This window comes from Chaetodon auriga, chromosome 16 (assembly GCF_051107435.1).
Source record: "Chaetodon auriga isolate fChaAug3 chromosome 16, fChaAug3.hap1, whole genome shotgun sequence".
In the NCBI taxonomy this organism is placed as follows: domain Eukaryota; kingdom Metazoa; phylum Chordata; class Actinopteri; order Chaetodontiformes; family Chaetodontidae; genus Chaetodon; species Chaetodon auriga.
This window is the reverse complement of record NC_135089.1, coordinates 16611609-16633392: the sequence shown is the minus strand read 5'-3', so window position 1 is coordinate 16633392 and position 21784 is coordinate 16611609. Positions and strand designations below refer to the sequence as shown.

At 42.4% G+C, this 21784-nt stretch overlaps 1 protein-coding gene across 2 annotated transcripts; it reads left to right on the top strand.

Annotated features, from left to right (window-relative positions):
• The first annotated feature begins 2976 nt into the window (after nt 1–2976).
• Nucleotides 2977–20802, top strand: slc29a4a (solute carrier family 29 member 4a). Of its 2 annotated transcripts, XM_076752411.1 has the most exons (11): nt 2977–3176; nt 5316–5711; nt 8873–9004; nt 9126–9239; nt 10103–10231; nt 11284–11358; nt 11475–11743; nt 14427–14547; nt 14734–14921; nt 17744–17984; nt 18962–20802. In XM_076752411.1, exons 2-11 carry the CDS (start codon nt 5477–5479, stop codon nt 19105–19107), a joined length of 1650 nt encoding a protein of 549 aa, XP_076608526.1. In that variant the 5' UTR covers nt 2977–3176; nt 5316–5476; the 3' UTR covers nt 19108–20802. The 2 variants fall into 2 exon arrangements, with proteins under 2 accessions (XP_076608526.1, XP_076608527.1); XM_076752412.1 differs by lacking the exon at nt 2977–3176 and having other exon boundaries at nt 5338–5711; nt 11475–11734.
• The last annotated feature ends 982 nt before the right edge of the window (nt 20803–21784 follow it).

The window sequence follows — 21784 nt, the reverse complement described above, 5'->3', positions numbered from 1 at the left end:
TGGATTTTTTGTTGTTTTATGGTGGCTTTGGCCTCATTTTCTTGTCATAATTTCTTTAATTTGCCTATTTCCCTGCCTCCCTCTCTCTCTTTCTCTCTCTGTCTTTCTTTATCTCTTTCTCCAGAGGTGAGCGGAGGTGGTGATGGGCGGTAGTACTATCAGTATGCAGAGTCATGGTGCTGTGGCTCTGCCGTCATTGATTGAACCAGCGGCTAAATATAGACACTGTTGAGGCTCAGCATCTTTACCAGGCTGGAAGGAGGGATGGATGAGGGGACGGACGGGAAAGACACACAAACACACACATCTGTAAGGTAGTGTTACAGAGTAAATGGAGGATACACACACAATAATTCATACATAAAACAAATGCACACACACAGCAGCACACACATAAAAAGGTTGAAAGGAAGCATTTTCACACACACAGACTTACAGACACTTCGTCAGTACAGTCCCGCAGGGTGTTGGTTGTACAGAAAAATAATTCCATTTGAGTGAAGGAGGCGTAACACGGCCTGACCTTTTTACACATTCATAACACAGAGCTGCTGGAAAAATATTTATGGGACACACACGCACACAGACACACACACGCCAGTAAATCGACAGTAACTCATTCTTTTGTGGACAGATTGCTGTAGGCTAAAACAACATGACAAACTATTACTATTCAACACGCAGCATAAATCCAGGGCTGCAAGCCTCCCCACAAGCCGAGCAGAGAGGAAGAAAAAAACAGAAAGAGAGAGAGAGAGAGAGAGAGAGAGAGAGAGAGAAAGGAAGGCACACAGCCAAATGGAGGGCTAGACCTGCAGGATGACAGACAGATAGAAAGACAGAGATTTGGCAAGTCAATTATAACCCAGACAGACAGGTAAAGTGAGAGGCAGACAGGTAAACAAACAGCCAAGCTAAAGAGATAAGCAGGCAGACAACCAGAAAACAACGCCCCCGTGATCCAGAGGATTTTACGCAGATTAAATTCATCTCAAGAACGTGTTTCTGGTCCATCGTCAAAACGCCTGCTGCGTAACAGGATATGGTTGTGTGTCTGACAAAGAATAGCTCGGTTGATAACTCGCAGATTAGTGTTGCTTCATTGTCCGGACAGCACTGTTGGCATTTCTTCATATTTCTTTGGCATTCATTGCTGCAGTTTTGTATCTTTTTGTCACTCTTGTCATTTGTGTTTTGTTTAATTGGATCGCCGTAGGGAATAGAAAAGGATTTGGAAATAAAGTATGTGTTAATATATACCTATTATGAGTATTTAGACCTGATTATAACCAAAGATGAGCCGAGTGAGTGATAGTATTTCAATTCCACGCTCACTTTTTCACATTCTTCCCACAGCAGAACTTTTTTTTTTAAGGTCTGTGGAGTTTAGACCTCTGGTGCCATCGCATGCCAGCCTTCTTTATCTGACATGAAACTGTTTCTTCTGATGTTATATTATTGGTGTTTTTATGTTGTTGTAGCACAGGTATCTGATTTTAACTTGTATGCAGGACTTCGGTTGTTTTGGTTAATTCTGTGCAGAGTCACACGTGGTGAAAAAGAACACAGTGAAAACAGAAAACAGTGAAAACTGCTTGTTTTTGCAGTTTCAGTTTGCATTGAGAAAACAACTATCTTTGCATGGGCATAAGTGTTATGTACATAATTGCTGTTTTTCAGTCAAAGGTATAGTATAATACCACAAGTATGTGCAGTAAAGTAATACAGCAAGATCAATACACTGAATGAATTCCATTGCAGTTGTTACACATTTTGAATATTTCTATGTGTGTTTCAGGCCTCTGTAGTTTCTCTTCAATTTATGAGTCTTCTCCCATCATGATATTCATCACTGGATTCATGTGCCAGTATGCGGGATGTTGGAAATCAAGAATATCAAAGGGAATACTCTCTGCACATAATCTTTACAAGATCAGCATGACATTATTTGTAAAAGCCCAAATTCCACAAAGAACAGCTCCAGCACAGCTCTGATGCACTACATCATCTGACACAGTGCTTCTTTGATGCCATCAGTGGCGTAAAGTCAAAAGTTAGGTGAACTGAATTTTGCATTAGCGGAGTCAAACCATCTTAACTGTGTTTTTTATTAGACAGCAAAGACATGCGGAGACACTGAGAATGAGATTCATATTCACATCCTCACACCCTGTGATGCAGCTGCAGCAGCAGCAGATCCTGGGTCTGTTGTGCTGCACTGACAGCACACCTAAAAAGACAGCTATACCATTTAGCTAATTCCTAACTGGCGCTGCTCCTGTATGGCAGCAGTGGGGGTGTGCAATATGACTGAGCTCCTGCCAATAACAAAGAATTAGCATATTGAACTGAACTGATAAAGCTGTCAATCACACAGAGGTTCCACACAGACGGATTTTCACCCTCTATTGTTCTTTTCTCTCCTTTCCACTGTTTTGTTTCCATGCTCTGGCAGCACACAGGTACTTCGCATATCATGCCAATAAAGCCACGGAAAGACAAAGTTTAGAATCTTCCTGCAGGATATTTTTTTAATCTAACATTCATACTTGACGTATTGCTTTGACGTAGAAGAAGCTTTTGATTATAATGTAAAGAGAATATTCCTCTCTGTGGTGTATGGTGTGAATTAGCTGCCGGTCATAAATATCTTATTTTAAAAATGCGTTTTGTCTTTTTCTCCTCCAGTGAAATAAACATTTGAAGCCCAGCTTGATAACACTCTCTGTGATGTGCAGCCTGCAAAAAAAAAACAAACACTTAATAATTTAATGCACGTCTAAAACTGTATTCTGCATGAAAAGAAAGTTGTTTAACATGCATTTCGGTGGTTTCATCTTCCACTCTAATTGTGCCTTTGCAAAGACTGATTGCAAAAGATGAGCAGCCAGAGGCAACACCCCCTCCTCCTCTTCCTCCTCCTCCTCTTCCTCCATCCCCCCTCGCTCTCCTCATCCATCCATCCACGCTGCCTGTGCTCTGCTGCTGGATGGTACGCTCAGAGCGCACGCAGGACGGTACCGGGGCTTCCCTTATGTCTGATGGAGACGGGCTGATGAGGGTCCGGCCGGCAGAGACCACCTCGAGGACCCTGCGGGAAGGACCCCCGCTCCCGCTGCTGTGAGAGCCGGCGGAGCGGACGCGAAACAGGGGAGCGACAGGGGGAGACACAGGAGGTAAAGGGTCCATTAATAACCTGTTGTCTGTGTGTTTTTGTTTTTCATTTGAGGGAGAAAACGCGGTGGTCGCTGGCGCTGCAGACAAACACGCAACAATGGACATAAAAGCGACATCGCAGCCTTGTTGGACTTGGTTGGGGTCGTTTTAATGATGATAACTGAGAAAGCGTCTCTGTGTGTGTCCTCCACCGCTCCGCCGTCGTGTTCTTGCCTGTAATGAATTACAATCTTTAACGCTCACGCGCGCCTGTGTAGTAACACGTGAGCTTAATTGATTCGAAGTTAACGCTTTTAACCCAAAGATTCATTTCCCACATGTGTGTGGTCCGCTAGAGGGGTGAGATGAAGTGCTTTTGCCCACTCTCGCTGTTCATTTTTATTATTATATAAGTAGACGGCAGAAGCTGCAGCGTGATGTTAGACTGCAATTCAATTATGGTTCGCTGGCTGGAGCCTTTTAATTGAAACGAGGAGGGGGCTGAGAGCGCCGCCTCAAGTCTGGAGACGGAACCTCTGCAGATGGCTCTGTGGGAACAGGCATCATGATTAGATTTCAAACAACCACACGACCTTTACTCAATAAGCAGCGCTCTCACTGCGCCCTCTGTTTAATCACCTGTTCCCCTGCTGGGGGCCAAAGCACGGTAACCTCCTCACATCATCTGATCCTCATCTGATCCTCTGGACCTCCGCCTGAAAACAAAGCAGAGCTCCTCACTCAGTCGCTTCACGGTGTAGAACAGAGCTGAAATGGAGCTGCGGGTCAGCAGAGGCCACAGACAGGGTGGATGCGTAGTGACGGAGCTGGATGTGTGGCCGTCCTCTGCATCTGCACCGTGCAAGCGTCCGTGTGAGCACACAGGTCGACACAATAGATGAGCTTTGTGTGTGTGTGTGTGTGTGTGTGTGTGTGTGTGTGTGTGTGTGTTTGCATACGGAGCAGTGTCAATACCCATTCATATTGATCTAGCTTGTAACAATAACGTTTTTCCCCCAACAGTCGCCTGTTGACTGGAGCTAATGAAAGCAGGTTATTGAGCCGCGTTTCAGCTGCTCATGAAAGAAGACAGACCTCAGGAGAAGTGTTTGAATACACGCTCAGTCATGTTTGATAGTGGGTCAAGATGACACAGCTAAATGTTCACTGATCTGCAGAGAATTAATCAGAAACTACTGATAGTCGATTCAGCCGTTTTTCAGTTATATGACTGTAAACAGGATATCTTTGGGTTTGGACTCGTTGATCAGAAAAAAACAAGTGATCAGAAGACTTTAGAAATTTGCAGTGTTCATCTTCTGATGATTTCTGATGTTTTATAGATGAAATGCTTCATCAGTTAATAACACAATCATCAGATTAAGTGATAAGATGAAAATCATCCTTAATTGCAGCCATATCGATAAATGGATGAAGACAAATGTTGGTTTTTATTGGTTACCTTCACTTTGAATGGCCCATGACTAAATAGCTAATTAAGAAGCTTTATGTCAGCTGATTTATTAAAAAAGACTTTATTGTTTACTGTTCTGGCTCATTATCCTGTTAAACAGCAAGTCTTAGTCAAAGAGATATCTTATCTTTATACACTGTTATATGTACTGTAGGACTACAGCTGACAATTATTTTGATTATTGATGAATCTGACTTTTCTAGTAGTGAAAAGGGCCAATCACAATTTCTCTAAGCCCAAAATGAAACATTCGGGTTGCTTGTTTTGTGGAATTTGAAAAACATTCAATACACAAAGTTATTACACAGAAAATCCTCACATTTGAGCAGCTTGAATCATTGATCGATCATCAGAACAGCGGTTGATGAATTTCTCTGTCAGTCGATGAAGTGATGTTCTCTGTTTGTCTGGGCTGAACGGTGATATAATGCAGGGGCTGTTCATTGAATGCAGAGCTGCATTTTCTCTCACCTTCTCAGTCACCCAGTCATGCATCCTTTGTCACTCTGTTTCTCTTATTTAATATGCCTCTCACACACAAACACTCACACAGCAAACTACGTTTCTTTGGGGTGTCTACCCTTGACTCTCGTCACTTTCAGCGAGGCACTGACAGATTGTTTTTTTGTATTCTACCTCTGCCTCCTCTTTTACATTTTAATTCTGCTTCTGTTTCCCCCTGCAGATCCTCCATCATTTGAAGGTCTCCTGCCTCTCTTCCAGTGTGTGCTGCAGTGATTGTGTTTAACATGCACGCTCCCAAGTGTGTATAGCTCGTAGTGTCAAGAGAGAGTGTTTAGTGTGTGTGTGTTTGTGTGTGTGTGTGTGTATACTTCAAGCGTGGAGATGGGCTCAGTGGGAGCGGAGCGCCGCAGGCCCACACCGGTCCAGACGCCTGAGGAGAGGGATGTGTGGAGGGATGGAGGAAGAGCTGGATGGAGGGATGCAGGGAGGGAGGGCTGGAGGGAGGGAAGAGAGAGCGGCGTGGTGCAGAGCTACAGCTTCGACTCGTACCAGCTGGAGGAGGAGGAGATCAGTAAAGATGCCCCAGAGCGAGGAGTGCTGGCTCTGTCCGAGCCCGGTGAGGGAGTTTCTATTCTGACTCTCTGAGTGTGTGTGTGTGTGTGTGTGTGTGTGTGTGTGTGTGTGTGTCTATACTGATTTTATAAATAGATAAACAAAGAACAAGGAACGAAGGAAAGAAAAAGATAATGTATCAACATCAACAGTTCATCAATTATATATTGATAAATTATTATATATATATAATGTATATATGTATATGTGTGTGTGTGTGTGTGTGTGTGTGTATATATATATAATGTATATATACAGGAGGTGGACAGAATGTTATCCACAGTAACTGCAAGGGTCTCCCAGCAATGTCAGAAATCAGACGTACTTTATTGATCCCGGGGGAAATTGTTTTTGTTCCAGTGCTCCTTAAAAGAATAGAAGAAATAGAAGAGATGAAGAAGAGATAAACACGTAAGAAGAGAAAGAAGAAAGAATAGAGCAAAAAAAATTGTAAAACTAAGAAAACAAACAGGAGCGACTGCAACAGGCTGCATGCACGGTCAGCGCATAATTTCAGTTTCAAATTCAACATTATCAGTGTGTTGTATATATTTAACACACGGCTTACCTTGTTATACACAGATAACACCCTTTGGTCTACGATGGAGTCTGATGGTGCACCACCATCTTTCCATTCGTCAGCAACAAGAGATAGATTCTTTACACTATAGTGCAGGAGTATTATTGGAGCAATCTTATCCAGTCTTGTGTCATTTCCATTATTACACATTATATATTCTTTTATTATAAATGTTCAAGTCAAACAGGAATTGAAAACTGTCTGTGCTGGTGTAATATCTGCGTGGGTGGGGACTAAAATAGTTCGTACTATCACTTCAGGCAGTTTTCCACATGGCGGACCGAGGTTGTTAGTGCCATGTGTGATCTGAGCGCTCCCTGCGTTACTCTGTGACCATGTTGTGATTTGACATTTGACAGGGTACATAAACAAAGTTATGTGTTGTTGTTGATAAAGATGTGCCTAAATGTCAGTCAACCACCGCCATGGGAAACACCCACCAAGACACTTCAAGCCAATTTTTCCACAAATATATCCAAAAATGGTTTTATCCTCTGTTGAAAAACGTACAGTTTTAGCTGCAGCATCATTATTTCTTTACACTGAAAGTGAGAAGAATTCAAATTTTAGTTCTACTTTAGAAAATATTCCTGGAACAAACATCAAGGAACAATTCACCACATTGGCATGTTTTTGTTTTTTTGTTTTTTTTCATTTTTTACATTTTGGAGAAGAAATAAGTCAGGCTGAACTGAATGAAAGGCGTGTCTTTGCAGACTGTGTGCGTGTCTTTGCAGACGATGGAGGAGGGTGAGAAGATAAAAACAGTGACACAGAGAGAGAGCGAGGGAGGTGTATGTAAGAATAAGGAGGCAAATTGATGTGTTGCCTGGTTACTCAGGTTGCACAAAGGGCGCGTTAATCAGATCACAAGTGACCAAGGATGCACAGCGAGGGTCCAAGATTGTCTCCTCCCTCAGTCTTTTCATCCTTCGCCTATGTCTCTCTTTCTCCTGCTGCTGTCAGTCTCCATATTTCGGTGTACAACCAACCAAATAGAAGGAGTTGCAATCTCCACAGAGACCGAGTCTGCCTTTTCCCTTAAAGGAAAAAAGAGATGTGGAAAGGCAGACTCAGAGACTGAATCCATCCTGTCAATACAGCCCTGCACCGAGGGACTGTGTGGAAATTACTAGAGGGAGAGGGGCCTCAGGAAATGGAGATACTGGTGTGCTTTTTATTTTGGCTGAAAGTAGAGTAGTCAGACTTGTTTTGGAGTGCAGGAGAGGGTCTTTTATATTTTTTCTCGTCCTAAATTTAGATTTTATTCAAATCTTCCTTTGCATTATAGTTACTGTTAGCATCAAAAAGATGCTTTCACTTGTGCCACGTGTCATAGAGGTGCTTTGCCACATGCAGAGGACAACAATCTGCGTCTGGGTGTTATTAATGTGTTCATTGGTGGCACACATTAAAAGTTCCATTAATGTATTACTTGAAATTGGATGGGCTACACTGATAAAGTTTAATTTTTTCCACATTGTGGGGAGGGTGGTGCAGTTTTTGTCTCAGTTAAGTGTTATTTTTTCCAAGAAAATTTGAATAATCCTGGAGGTGATCTTGGTTTTGTGAAACAAAGTCTACTCCTCCTCATCACCCAAAATCATTTTCATACAGTCCCTAACATGAACATAAGAAAGGCAAAAGCCACTAAACACCTCCATATTGTCAGTTTCTGCACTGAAACGTCAGTCACACAGTGTGGGCAGTGCTGCGGCGTCTTCCTCATTGGATTTTCAGTTAATGAGGTTTGAGTTTCTGCAGACGGTGGTCTTTTCTTCTGCCTGTGCAGCGCTCATGCTAACCACACAGTTTGCTTTATTCTTAACAAATCTGCTTCTGTCAGCTTGTACTGCTTCGGCTCCTTTACTTTACCCCAGAAACAACAAACCAAGAGGAGCAACAAACATGGAACGAATGCCAGGAGCTTTAATTTGTGTATGCATTTCAGTTGCATTTATGGTTATTCAAATCAGCATTTATTTATAAGGAATTGATCCTGCATTACTGAGGAGCTATGTGCAGGTTATCACCCAGCAGCAGATGAATAATAAAATAATTCATCATTCCAGTTACCGTAATAATAAATTACATGAAACATCAAGAAGTGAAATAAACAGCCTCAAATTCATGTTTTTTTCCCCTTCAGTCAGCTGTGAAATACACATATTGCTCAAAAACCATTTGGAGCCATTAATGGTGGGCTCACAGGATTAGGAACAGATTATAACAGTTATATAAAGAAGCTGCACATCACACTTCAACCATGAAACTGAATCCGCTGCAGAACACACAAGTCAAGCTGGAGGCCCTTGGGCAGGCAGTGTCCGATCAGCAGTTCCTCTGATCAATTTACCACCAACACGCAACAGGAACAAGGTCTTCTGCTGCATTAGATGCTCCATCAGCGGAGCAGAGGTGTCCCCGCTGCTGCTCCAGCTTCATCCATCCTGATTAGCTTAAATGAACATGGAGTGTTTCAGCTTCAGCCCTAATTCACATGTACGGATGTCATTTTTTCACCCCCTCTGTTTGAGCGCACTCTTTAAAATCCTCTAACCCCTCAGTCCCTCCTTCCCTCTCAGACTTTGAGGAGCCGATCCCTGACGACCGTTACCATGGCATCTACTTTGCAATGCTATTGGCCGGAGTGGGCTTCCTGCTTCCCTACAACAGTTTCATTACTGATGTAGACTACCTGCACCACAAGTTTAAAGGTAGAAATATGCATGAATAAAGCATGTGCTCAGAGATCTGCACCCACAGAGAATGCATGAATTTTACAGACACAAATGCCTGCAGTTCCCAGGAGTCATTGCTCTTGTGTGTGTGTTTCAGGGACGTCCATAGTCTTCGACATGAGTCTCACATACATCCTGGTGGCTCTGCTGGCCGTCATCCTCAACAACGTGCTGGTGGAGAGGCTCAGCATGCACACCAGAATCACTGTGGGTAAGTCAGGCAAGAAGCCGCTCACAGATGGAGCTGTAATTGTGAAAAATTTCTCATTGTGGGAACTTCTGCTGTTGCTCATTTATTAATGACCCTCTGGGAACCTCAAGGCTTATCAGGGCAGAATACACACAGCAAAAATGGAAAGACAGCATAAAGAGAAAAATACACTCTGCCATAATTCTCCTGTGGTTTTTATTCATAAAACGTTTCAAGCAAACTTAGCCAAAGACTGAATTCGTGAGGGGCTGTGTTTCCAGAGTGCAGCTATTTTTCTGTTTTTCTTTTCACTTTTTTCCAAATCTTGCGTCATCGTCAGTTTCGTTTGCAACTTTCAACACATTATTTAACGTGAACTCACTTCACCGCGTGTGCAGATTTAGCACATCATGTTTGTTAAAGACGAAGCCTGATACTGGAGAAATTTAAACATGGCCCAAATTATTCATTAAAAGACTGTTTTTTAAAGCTGCTGCACGTCTTTGCAGTGTATAATTCTCAGTAAAACACTGTGATATTGGAGGCTAGCAGTATAAAAAAAATATTTTTGAGCAAAAATGAAAAATGTTCTTTAAAAATGTGCGTCCCCTGAGGATAAGTTTGATATCTCGACACATATACAGCATGTAAGAGCAAGGTTCCACCATCGAGGCCTCTGCAGCTTAAAATAGCTCCTCTTGCATCCGTGAGGAAATGTCTTTTGAAGTGTGTTGTCTGCTGGAGAGCTTGTCTCTGGAGTTAATAAACTCAGGATTGGACTTCAGATGAAAGCCATACTTTTTGCACGTCAGGCCTGTCAAATATGTGTTCAGTCATGCAATCAGAACGTGACCTGGTCTGTCTGTCTGTCTCTTTCTCTGCAGGTTACATCTTAGCTCTCGGGCCGCTGGTCTTTGTCAGCGTGTTTGATGTGTGGATGGCAAAGTTCACCACCAGACAGGCTTACATCATCAACCTCGTGTCAGTGGGAGTGGTGGCCTTTGGATGTACAGGTACTACTAATAGTAATGCTTTTCTATATATTAATATGTGTAAAGTAAAAGGAGTCGCTTGAAGAGACGAACCAACAGAGAATAATGACTCAACCTTATGAATCCTCACGGCTCTTCAGATCATTTTAGCCAATTTCAGTGTAATGTTTTGGTTTTCTTGGCGAGAGCGTTTTCCCATGTGGCCAGAAACATGGCTCTAAGTTAAGGGTAACGTGTTAGCACTGTTTGCTAACATGTCCCTTAGCACCACGTAATAAGGGATAATACACCAGTGTTGTGTTTACAGCGTGTCATGCCGCCCTTAAGTGGATAAAGAAATGAATTATTGCGGGTATAAACAATGGGAAAATGGTGCTGCTGCATTAAACTCTACTGTTACAGCTTCAATCTTCTTCCAAGTGTGTTAATTGCATAGAACAAGGCAAGCTGAAGGTATAACATGCAGAATATATATATGGTTAATGTTGAATTTCATAGCACCGTCATATTCAGGATTTATGCAAAGATGACTACAGTGAATATGGATAATATTACATTATTATAGATTATAAAAGAATAGACACACTTATATAATACAGCATCAGATGTTACAATACAATATAATTCAAATGATAAAAAAAACATAAGCTTTCAGAGAGGTCATATTTATTATTTGGCTTAGACTGAATTGCACTGTATAGTTTTTTGATGATGCTAATCTTCCTACCTCCTGTATATATACTGTACATACAGAGTGGAAGGCAAAATATTGGTGCTCATGGTGCTTGAGTAAATATCAGTCCGAGCAGCAGCGTCAGGACAAACACAGTGGAGGCTTCAGTCCTCAGCTGCTGCTAATGGCTTGCATACACTGAGCCAGTTTGTTGTTCCTGAGTGTGAACACAGAGCCTGTCAGCCGGCGCTGGTAACAGTTTAATTAGTGGAGATCCGGAGGTCAGAGCGGCTTCTCTCGAGTGATGTGTGGAGGTTCAGGAAGTTGTGCCTCTAAATAAATTGTGTTCCTTCGGTGTTGACTGTTAGATGCTGATAACCACTTCCTCATCCCTCCCCAGTGCAGCAGTCCAGTTTCTATGGTTACATGGGGATGCTGCCTAAGAGGTACACACAGGGAGTGATGACTGGAGAGAGTAAGTCCGCTCACACAGACAATGAATTGCACATCCCTGCTATCGTTCTCATGTCCGTCTGTTTCTCGCTTTTACATTCTCTCCTCCTCACTTTCTCTTCTCCTCTTCTCCCTCAGGTACAGCAGGGGTGATCATCTCCCTCTCTCGCATCTTCACCAAGCTGCTCATCACCGACGAGAGGAGGAACACTCTCATCTTCTTCCTCGTTTCCATCAGCATGGAGATGCTCTGCTTCCTGCTTCACCTGCTGGTCCGTCGCTCCAGATTTGTCCGCTACTACACGAGCCACGCCCAGGGCAAAGGTCCGGGCAAATGTCACGACCCACGTGACAACGGGACCGGATACCGGGTTCACCATGATGTCACCGCAGAGGAAGTAAGATTTGTAAGTTTGTGGACAGTTTCTTGGCTATATGGCGTATATGTGTGTGTGGTGTATGCACACAGTGAATATGCTGAATATTTATTTCTTAGTCATGCTGGTAGTGTGGTTTTATGTTGGTCTGTCACTCAAACCAAGAGTCCGCAACAATATCTGAAAATCTGCTGGATGGATTGTCATGAAATTTGGTGCAGACATTGATGTCCCCCTCAGGATAAACTGTAATAACTTCGCTGATAATTTAACTTGTTGTCCAGCGCCATCACCAGGTCAAATTTTGCATTCTTCAACACATTGGTTTATGACCAAACACCTCCTCAGCCAATGGCATTCCCATGAACCTCAGCTGTGCTTTGTGCTTAGTACTAATTAGCAAATTTTAATGCACTAACCTGCTAAACTAAATGTTGACGTTGAATATTTAGCACCAATGTGCCAAAGCACAGCCTCAGATTGCTGCTAGCATGATTGTAGACTTGTAGTCCGTGTCCAAATCTCTTTGTTTACTGTGTAGTGTGCTATATTTAAGTGCCATTTTATTTTCAGTGTTCAAGTACTTATTGTGAAATTTACACTGTATAGTCTCTTCAAAAACTTCCACAATGGAATGAAAGCCTGTACCCTGACAATCCCACAATGCAATGCATTTTATAGATCCAAAGTTGTGATGACAGAAATTATAAATGTCACTGATGGTGTCCGACTTTTGACTGCTCACTGTAGAGCAAGCTGTTAAACTAAACAGTGTATGTTAGTTAGGGTGAAGTGAATGAGGGAGCATTTTGTGGCACAGCTACAATCTCAAGTTCTGAGTTCTCGTGTCTTTTGCACCAACAGTTGTCCATCCATGTTGCTTCAACTCACTGTATATATTTAAATTGTGATGTAGTAGCTACAGTCTTCTCTGAAGTTGTGCTTTTCAAGTTAGATTGAGAGATCAACTCTAGTGCTTCGTGTGGAGCAGCAGATTCTCTCATTAAAGTTTCTTGTACATGTTTCATTCATTAAACCCTTCATAAATGCTGCACCAACAAACTGTTTCTGAAACACTACAGGGAGGACAAGTCAGGCCTCTAAACTGTGGTGTCATGCAACTCCACGTCCTTGTTGATTTCTGGGTGGAGAGTGTGTGTCTCCTGCCTGTTTGTGCCTGTTGCTCATGTGCGTGCATGCAGGGATTGAGGGCTGTTTTGAGAGCTTTTTAAAATGCAGAATCATTTATTTAAGGTACAGGCTGCTTTTTGGTTACAACTCAGAAAAGGAAACATTGAGAGGGAGAAAGTAAAGGGGTTATTAGGGCTGAACGCTCAGGATACAGATAGAGAGTGATGTGGGTGAGATGGGAAACAAAGATGGGGACAGATGGAGTTTCAGAGACAAAGGGTGAGACTGAGGCCTCCTGCGAACACAGAGAAAATAAGAGTCACGACACTGAGAGGAAAAAAAAAGAGGTGAACAGGGCAGAGAGGCAGTGAGCCAAGAGGAGGAATTACAGCAAATTACAGAAAAAACAAGTAAAAACAAAAACAAAGAGAGCAAGCACCGAGAGGAGAGAGGGCAGAGAGCAGGAGACCAGTCATGACAAGGAGAGAAAGAAATGACAGACGAGGAGGTGAAGCCACTTTGTACTCATGCTTGAAGCAGCACTTTGTAGCCTGAAGACATCGAACTAAAACTCCTCATCACACCACCTGTGTGTGTGTGTGTGTGTGTGTGTGTGTGTGTGTGTGTGTGTGTTCCGAGCCTTCAAAGAGCGACACATCACCTCAGGCTGTCATCTTTTCATGAGTGCGTGTTTGTGTTTGTACGCCGCTACACAGATGACAAGTGTGTGAGGGACGCCCCCTGTGTTTTACAGTAGTGCGTGTGTGTGTGTTGGTGTGTGTGCTTTTCTGAGTCTGGGGGCTGATTCAGGGAGCGCTTTGTTCTGGTTGCCGGGGGAAACCAAGGCAGCACTCTATATTATGAGATAATCAAGAAGAGTAGTGCCTTCTGGCCCACAAGTCCCTCTAATCAGCTAATGGATTGATGTGTGTGTGTGTGTGTGTGTGTGTGTGTGTGTGTGTGTGTGTGTGTGTGTGTGTGTGTGTGTGCTTGTGTGCATAATTCATGGCGCACACCTGTGTGTCTGTGTGATGTGCATATGAAAAACTGTGTGTTTGGAAAGAAGCATATGAAGGATGTCTCTGTATATTTGGATAAAGAGGAAATGTGTGTTTGTAGACTTGTGTGTGTGTGTGTGTGTGTGTGTGTGTGTGTGTGCGTGTGTGTGTGTGTGTGTGTGTGCATGTGTGTGTGTGTGTGTGTGTGTGTGTGGCTCCCGGCCTTATTTGCAGTGCAGTCTGCAGCCTCTCCAACATCATTACGTCAACCTGCAGCCACTCACCGCCGTCTTCTTTAATAGCCATAAAAAGCTGATGTCATGCAGCCAGGAAGCCATTATTAATGAAAAATACCCTAAAAAGATTGAAAAGTGAAAACCAGTGCAAAAGAATAGGGTTATTTACTGTGTGATGGCAACCTCTAGTGTTTTCTTAACAAACTGTTAATGTCCTTCAAAAAGCCTTGAAATTGTTTCCAGGAAATGAGGAACAATATGATGACGTTTCCCTGCGTGATTCAATAATTGGTCATTTGTCACAATTTAGCTTCATTAAAAAAAGCATCTGTGTGCGTCTGTCTTCAGGGAAACGGAGGGACAGGACCATCCTCCACAGAAGAAGGCGTTGAGGACATTGCGGGTGGGATGTATGTGCGATTTGACGCCCCGAAAGCCAAGATAAGGAAGAGCTGGCCCGGCGTCCGCGGTACTCTCTGCTTTAATCCTGTGTACTCACTGCTCAATTACCCTCTGACTCTAACGGACAGATTTGAAATTTAAATGCGTTCCCTGGTGATTACTGGGATGAGGGGAGTGTTCGTAGTGAATTAACCTGCTCCAGTGAGAGTTTCAGGTTTTTAAACGTCACCCTGTGTGTGTCTCCTCTAACCAGACATGATCTTGCATCGTTACGTGGTGTCCCGTGTGATCTGGGCCTACATGCTGTCCATAGCAGTGACCTACAGCATCACTCTGTGTCTGTTCCCCGGGCTGGAGTCAGAGATACGAAACATCACCTTGGGGGAATGGCTCCCCATCCTCATCATGGCCACCTTCAACATGTCAGACTTTGTTGGCAAGGTAAGGCAAAGGAAAGGAGAGTAAAAGATTTGAAGATGCGACAGAGAAAGGAGGATTAAGCATGTAAACATTATATTTCTCAAGGCCTTTTTTTATTCCTAAAGGCAAGTTTCTTTTTTTAGAAGATATGACTTAACTGAATTTTAATAGTTGCATTTCAAAAAATCAGGAGGTTTCAATGCTCAAAGTGTTTAATTTTATAAACAAATGTCATGAGAATAGTAACCTACAATGCCCGCTTTAAAGTCCCTGCACAACCATGATAAACACTCCCACTGGTGATTTGGCCTGTTCTAATTAGACCTGTGTGGGGGTGCACAGACTGCGTTTGATTGACATGTCCTTGACTTTCTTTGTTGCACATGATGAGACGAGTTATGCAGGTCCCATTTCCACCTGTTTTTTAATGCATTCTTTATTACACTCGTTGAGATTGGATCTCTAGATCAAAACTTTTGCATAATTTGAGGTGGCAGCCAATCAGCCCCATTTGTTGTGAATTGTTGAGTTCAGCAAATGTAATGCAGTAATTTATTCCATTCTTTGTACAACAAATATTGTGTCTGTTAATCTGGTGTGTTGCAGTGCTGGTATGAAGGCAGTTCTGTGATATAAATAAATTATATGCCTTGTTAACAGCAGATCAGCTGCACAGATGAGTGTTATGCACACTGTTGTACTCACACTTATTTCTCGCTGTATAGCCGTCATTCATTTCTCACCTGTATTGCAGGTTTGTATTTTTCATGCATTGCTGTTAAATAACTATTAGCACTGTCATGGCACAGAATAGACATACTGTATAATCAGTAATTAGAGACCTGTCTCACATTTTATTAGATACATAACTGCTTTAAATTGGGAAAATGAGCATTTTTAATGACAGTTTAGAGGGTGTTTTTCATATATCTGTGGTTACATCTAGTGTCTGATGAGCTGGCCCTGAATCTGCTGTTCCTCTCAGCTTCACAGAGATTTATTGTGACTTTCAGCTCACTGTTCCTGCTTTGGCCAACACAACCTTACTGTTCTGATTAAGCCTCACCGCTCTCTTGCTATCGTCTTTGGCTGCAACAGGCAGCTCTAAACACCCACTGTACACAACCTGCTCAGCATCAAACAGCAGACAGACAGTGACGAACTGGTGAACTTAGCGGAGCGTTTGGCAGCCAGATATTTCCCTCAGCTGCTGGTGGAGACTAAAAACAGAGCTAAAAGACAGCGAACACTGGACTTACATCCATCAGGTGGACAGACACCGGACTGCTGGATGTGTAGAAAGGCAACTCTTCGCTAACACATTTACCATTTTCATAGTGATAAAATGTCAGTGTTGTGTTCACTGCTTGTTTCTGCTGCCCCCAAGTGGCACAAGAATTGTAGATTTAAGATCTGCACCAGCCAGTCAGTGGTTCTTCAATAACAGCCACAAAAAGTTGACATTTTCTCAATTAATATACGTTTATATCATCTAAGAAATAAAAGAATCGGTCGTCCTGCTCTTCATTATGATGTTAGCACAGAATAAGCCACATACAGTACAATCTGCTGCATTATAACCCACTAACCCTGTCACCTATAAAGACCTGATACTTTTTTCATAAATACTGTTATATGTTCAAGCTATTATACCATTTCCAATATCAGCATGAACCTTTAACCTGAATGAATAAGGTTTTATATCTATCTTCACTATAAAGAGCATTGTCTTTATCTTAGCTTGATGTGAGTTGTCTGTTAATAAAAACCAAAAATGCAGAGGAGACTTTTTCAAGCCTCAGTCTGCAGTCTTCCTCACAAGCTGCATGCAGCCTGAAACAACCTCCACGGGGAAGGCAGGGGAAGCTTGTACGCTGCCTGTGAGAAAGTCTGTAAATCACTCGCTACTGCTTGAAAAGAGTTAAAGCTGCGAGGGCGCTGAAATTACTGAGGGCGACTCAGATGATCATTTTAACATTTTGTTTGGATTAACTGGATTTTGGCGGGTTGACAGTAAGAGGTCTCTCTGGTGAATTTATTAAACTGAAATTGTAAAACTGAGGGGGACACCCCCCCCTCCACCCCTGTCCCCAGTGGAAATCACGCCCTTGCATTCAAGTACAAACTACATTTGATCAGCTGGGATATGAACATTCAGGATTTTTTTTACTGTAAGCTCATCTTTTATGCTCTGCCAGAATTTAAGTATTTCTTGGCAATCCCAGAACATATGGGAATGTCCTCCTTTCATTTCACTATTCCTGTGATTCTGGGATTTAATTGTACGCCAGGCTTCTTGGCACCACAGAGGCAGCAAAGAGGCACGCTGGAGCTGACCTTGTGAAATTGTTAAAGGAGTCGCTCCATTTATTAAACCTGAGAATAAGGATGGGAAAAAAAGGCCGGTTTATTTTTGGATAATTGCACTTAGCTTAAAGGCTTTATCTGAATATTCAGAAATTAAACTTTATCCGGTGTCCTGAAGTCATAATTTTGACTTTGAAGGGAGAGAAGTTGTTCTGTTTTATGCTCTGTCCTCTTGGCAAATTTAGCATTTTGTTGAAAAGGAGGAAAAAAAGATAAGAAGAGAAATTGAATGGAAAATGGGAAAGGAGAAGGAATGTAGCTCAGAGGTTAAAAAAAGTCATGATTACAAAGAGCGAGGAATAGAAAGAGTTATGCTTTTGTGGCATTTTGACTTATTTGTTGTGCTCTCAGGCAAGTGTCATAAGCAGCAAGGAGACCAAAGTCTGACAGGATGACTGGATGTTCAGAAAAGTTTTAACTTTAATTTAAAGACAACACCCACAGCATCACGGAAACACCCCCTGCTCTCTCCTCAGATCCTGGCTGCGCTGCCGTACGACTGGTCTGGAGGCCGTCTGCTCTTCTTCTCCTGCCTCAGGGTGGTCTTCATCCCTCTGTTTGTCATGTGCGTATACCCGGCCAGCGCCCCCACCCTGTCCCACCCTGCCTGGCCCTGTCTCTTCTCCCTCCTCATGGGAGTCACCAACGGGTACTTTGGGTCCGTGCCCATGATCCAGGCTGCTGGCAAAGTGCCGCCCGAGCAGAGGGAGCTGGCAGGTGAGTCCTTCACCTCAGCAGGCAAATCACTGTGTGTAGAGAGAGATGATAGAAGCTGGTGTAGCATCTTAAAGAAACACTGAAGTGAGACAGTTCTTTGGTTGTTTTGTCATCTTTTAGTCTAATTTCAGGTCTGAAAATATCCCAGCAAACTCTAAATGGATTAGATGCTCGACAGAAAACGAACAAAGTAACCATTCAAATCATTTATGAAGCAAAAATAGCAAACTTACACTGGTTCCACTTTCTCAAATGCGACGATGAGCTGATTCCCTATATTGTATAAAATATAAAGACAAATACATTCATCTAAAAAATAATCAAGAGATTAACTGATAATGAAAATGGTCATTAGTTTATTTATATTACTGTTTCAGTTTCACATAGTGGTGCTGAGATGCTAAAGATTCAGTAGACACAAGAAATGGCAGGAAATGTGCTAAAAAAAGAAGTGTGGTTTTAACACAGTGCGTGTGAAGAGAGAGAAAAGAGCATCGCTAATCAACAGGATATATCCTCTTGTTTCATTCCATTCAAAAACCAAAGTGTAAAAACAAGCTGTGTTTTTTTCTGTTTGCACAGTCTTTCTGGGAGGAAGTCTCTGATCCTGGCCTGGCCAAGAAAGAGTCTGGCACAAAACCCTCCCTTAAAACCACCACAGTTTTACACGTCAGGTTTTGTGCTTGTAGTTAGGTTGTTACCTTTGGACAGAACCAGGCTGTTCATTTTTCCCTGTTTACAGTCTTTATGCAAAGTTAACTAAATGGCTTCTTCTATATGTTAGAATACTGACGTTAGCATTTAGCTCAGAGCACCACGATAACTAAGTACAGTCTCACACATGGCTGCTTAGTCATGTTACTGGCTGTCCCAGAGGTTTCTTTTGTTTAAAACGGTACAGTCTGGATAAGCTGGTTCTTTATTCTGTCTGTGTATCAGCTCCACAGTCATGCTCTGCTCTCCGTGTCTCTCTTCAGGAAACACCATGACAGTCTCCTATATGACAGGCTTGATGGTGGGCTCAGCTGTGGCGTACGCAGCTTATAGCTTCACTGCTCCAGGATCAGGAATGCACTCCTCAACACTCAACATACACACTCCTGCCAACGGCACTGGGTATTGAATGTTCACACACAACAAAACACACACACAAACACACAGATGAAATACACATACATGCACACACACCTGCAGCCATTGACCCACATGAAATCCTGGCCTGAAAAAGCAGCACAGACTGATGGACTGGAGTCCAGCTGCAGAGGAGGAGAAAACATCTGTAAAGAACTCTAAAGGCTCATTTTTATACTCTGGGATATTGATTCATGCTTCGACTTGACTCACTGGATTAAGAAAGTGGAGTAAGAGACGAAACAGTAGTGGAGGAGATGATGTTAAACAGTACAGTTGTAGCAGATTTCTCCAGCCTGGTGGTCCACTGACCTTCAAATGTCTCGGCTCAGCTGTGATGAACTTTTCCCCGGAGGTGAAGAACGGGAGCTCAGCGGGCCAGCAGAAGCCCTCTGAGCGCCTCGCAGTCAAACTATCATCTGCATGTGTGTGTGTGTGTGTGGACAGACAGGCTGACGTTTGTACAGTGTAAAGTCAAGTGATGTTTCGCTGCAGGGGATGAAGGACGCCTTGTGTCATAGGTCACATGTTACATTTCATGATTTCTCAGAACTGCTGAGTCTGAATAGAGAGATGACGGCTGTGTGGATTTTTCTGGAATAGTCAGCTGACAAAAACTACAACAAAAACATCTTAAAGGGAGCCCCGTTTAATTCACAGTAAAACAGAGGATGTATCATAATTACCTCCTGCCATATGATGTAAAGAGAAATATGTGAACTGGGTATCATTATGAGAGGAGCTTAAATAATTGGAAGGCAAACAAATGTTTTACAGGCAGCAATCCAAACACCTCTGAACCACAATATTGCTTTGCTAGCTGCTACAACCCCCAAGCTAATGATCAAGTGTGGTTTTACATGATGTTCACTGTTTGCTAGTCACCCCAAATCACATATGATTGGATAAATGTCTGTATATGTATGTATGTATGTAAATGTTTCGCAGGAAGAGAACAGAGGGGATGGATTTTTTAAACATGTATTTAGCATGTAAGATGTGAACAGTTACATTTACTGTTCCTTCAAAGGAATTACAGTGTTTCGTTAATGACATACACACATCATTCAAGATACTGTCAAAACCTATAGCTATTGTTGGAAAAAAAAAAAAGAAAAAGAAAAAAAAGTCTCTTTGTGGACAGAAGAGGCATTAACCTGACTTTACCTTGATTGACTTCCCTCACCAAAAATGTGCTGACATCTCTGCAGTCCATCTAATCAGAACTGGAAAAGCTTCAGTTGTATTTATTTTCTATTCTGAGGAACATCATCAGCCTCATACAGCATAGTTGAAAGGTAACGAATTAGAAAAGAACAATGCTAAACCTTTATGAAGATGTTATGGTTCTCTGCATTAGCAGCTCCTGCTCCCTGTTTGTTTTTATTTACAGCAAAGCTGAAAGAAAAAAGAAAAGATTTCTGTCTGGTCAGTGGGCTTCACGTCACTTCTTGCACCCTCTGATGGCAGGAAAGAGAACTAAATGTCAGTCTGAATTTCCCAGATGAGGTGCAATGGCTTTGTGTTTGTGTGGCATTGTGTTGCAATGGCTTTGTGTCGCTCTGAACAGTGTCTGTGTGTAACATCCATGTAGTGATGTGGGAAATCACGGGGAAACAAACTGTGCCAAAAAATCTGATCAGTGTTATTAGCTGAGAAAAGAGTGAATGTAATAAACAGTTTAACAGGAAGAAAGGTGTAAATATGTAAAATGAAATGCACTCAAGGCAGTGAAACGCTCTTATTTTATTCAGGCAAAAGCCTCCAGAAAATATCAGATTCATATTTTTTGTATCTTCATTTGGTAGAAGCGATCCAGGGCGCACCTGTTTCAACACAGTGTGGAGCAGCCTCCCCAGCTTCTTAGTTCCTCCACGTGTCCGGTTGGATTTGATTAAATTTTCAGCAATAAATAGGATCTCCTGGTACCGCAGAGTTCAGAGTTTATACATTATGAAGAAAACAGGCCTCAGTGTGGAGAGCCATGAGGTGCACTGCATTATGTAGGTGACAGCTTGAAAGGAGCACTATGCCGGCGCTGCTGGAATAACGGTGGGGTGCCGTTTGGGAGCTAACCTCATTACTGTATGTATGTCCCGCTGTGCTGACGGTGCCATATTGCCTGAGGCCTCTGTCCTCTCCGTGAGCTGCTGGGTTTGAAGGTGTTTTTAGTTATTTTTGGTCATATGTGTCATTAAAGGACATGAAAAGTCTCTTTCCTTTTCTTTCTCTCTCTTGTAGAAACTATCAAGCCAGGGAGATCCCATTTTTCAAAGAATTGTACGACACCAACATTTGATGTGGAATTCAACCCTTCAGCCTAATTTAAAGGGATAGTTTAACATTTGGAGAAACTCATATTCACTTCCTTGCAGAGAGTTTGATGAGAAGGTTGACACTAAAGCTTAGCTTAGCATAAAGACTGGAACCAGGGGGAAACAGCTCGTCTGACTCTGTCCAAAAGCAAAAAAAATAAAAAAAATAAAAAAATAAATAAAAATAAAAATCCATCTATTAGCATCTTAAAAGCTACTGTTACAATTTGTTTGTTTAATCCCTAAACAAATGTGTAAAAATACAATTCACTCTGAAGTTGTCATGGTTCTGTACATTGTAAAATCGTAAATGGTCACTTTACCACTTTTACACTTTAGTGATTAGTGAGTCTT

Excerpts from the sequence above, each read along its gene's own strand:
- slc29a4a (XM_076752411.1), top strand. The coding sequence starts at position 5,477 with ATGGGCTCAGTGGGAGCGGAGCGCCGCAGGCCCACACCGGTCCAGACG. Across the intron at positions 10,232-11,283 it reads GGTGGCCTTTGGATGTACAG|TGCAGCAGTCCAGTTTCTAT; the intron begins GTACTACTAATA and ends ATCCCTCCCCAG. Across the intron at positions 11,744-14,426 it reads CCGCAGAGGAAGTAAGATTT|GGAAACGGAGGGACAGGACC; the intron begins GTAAGTTTGTGG and ends GTCTGTCTTCAG.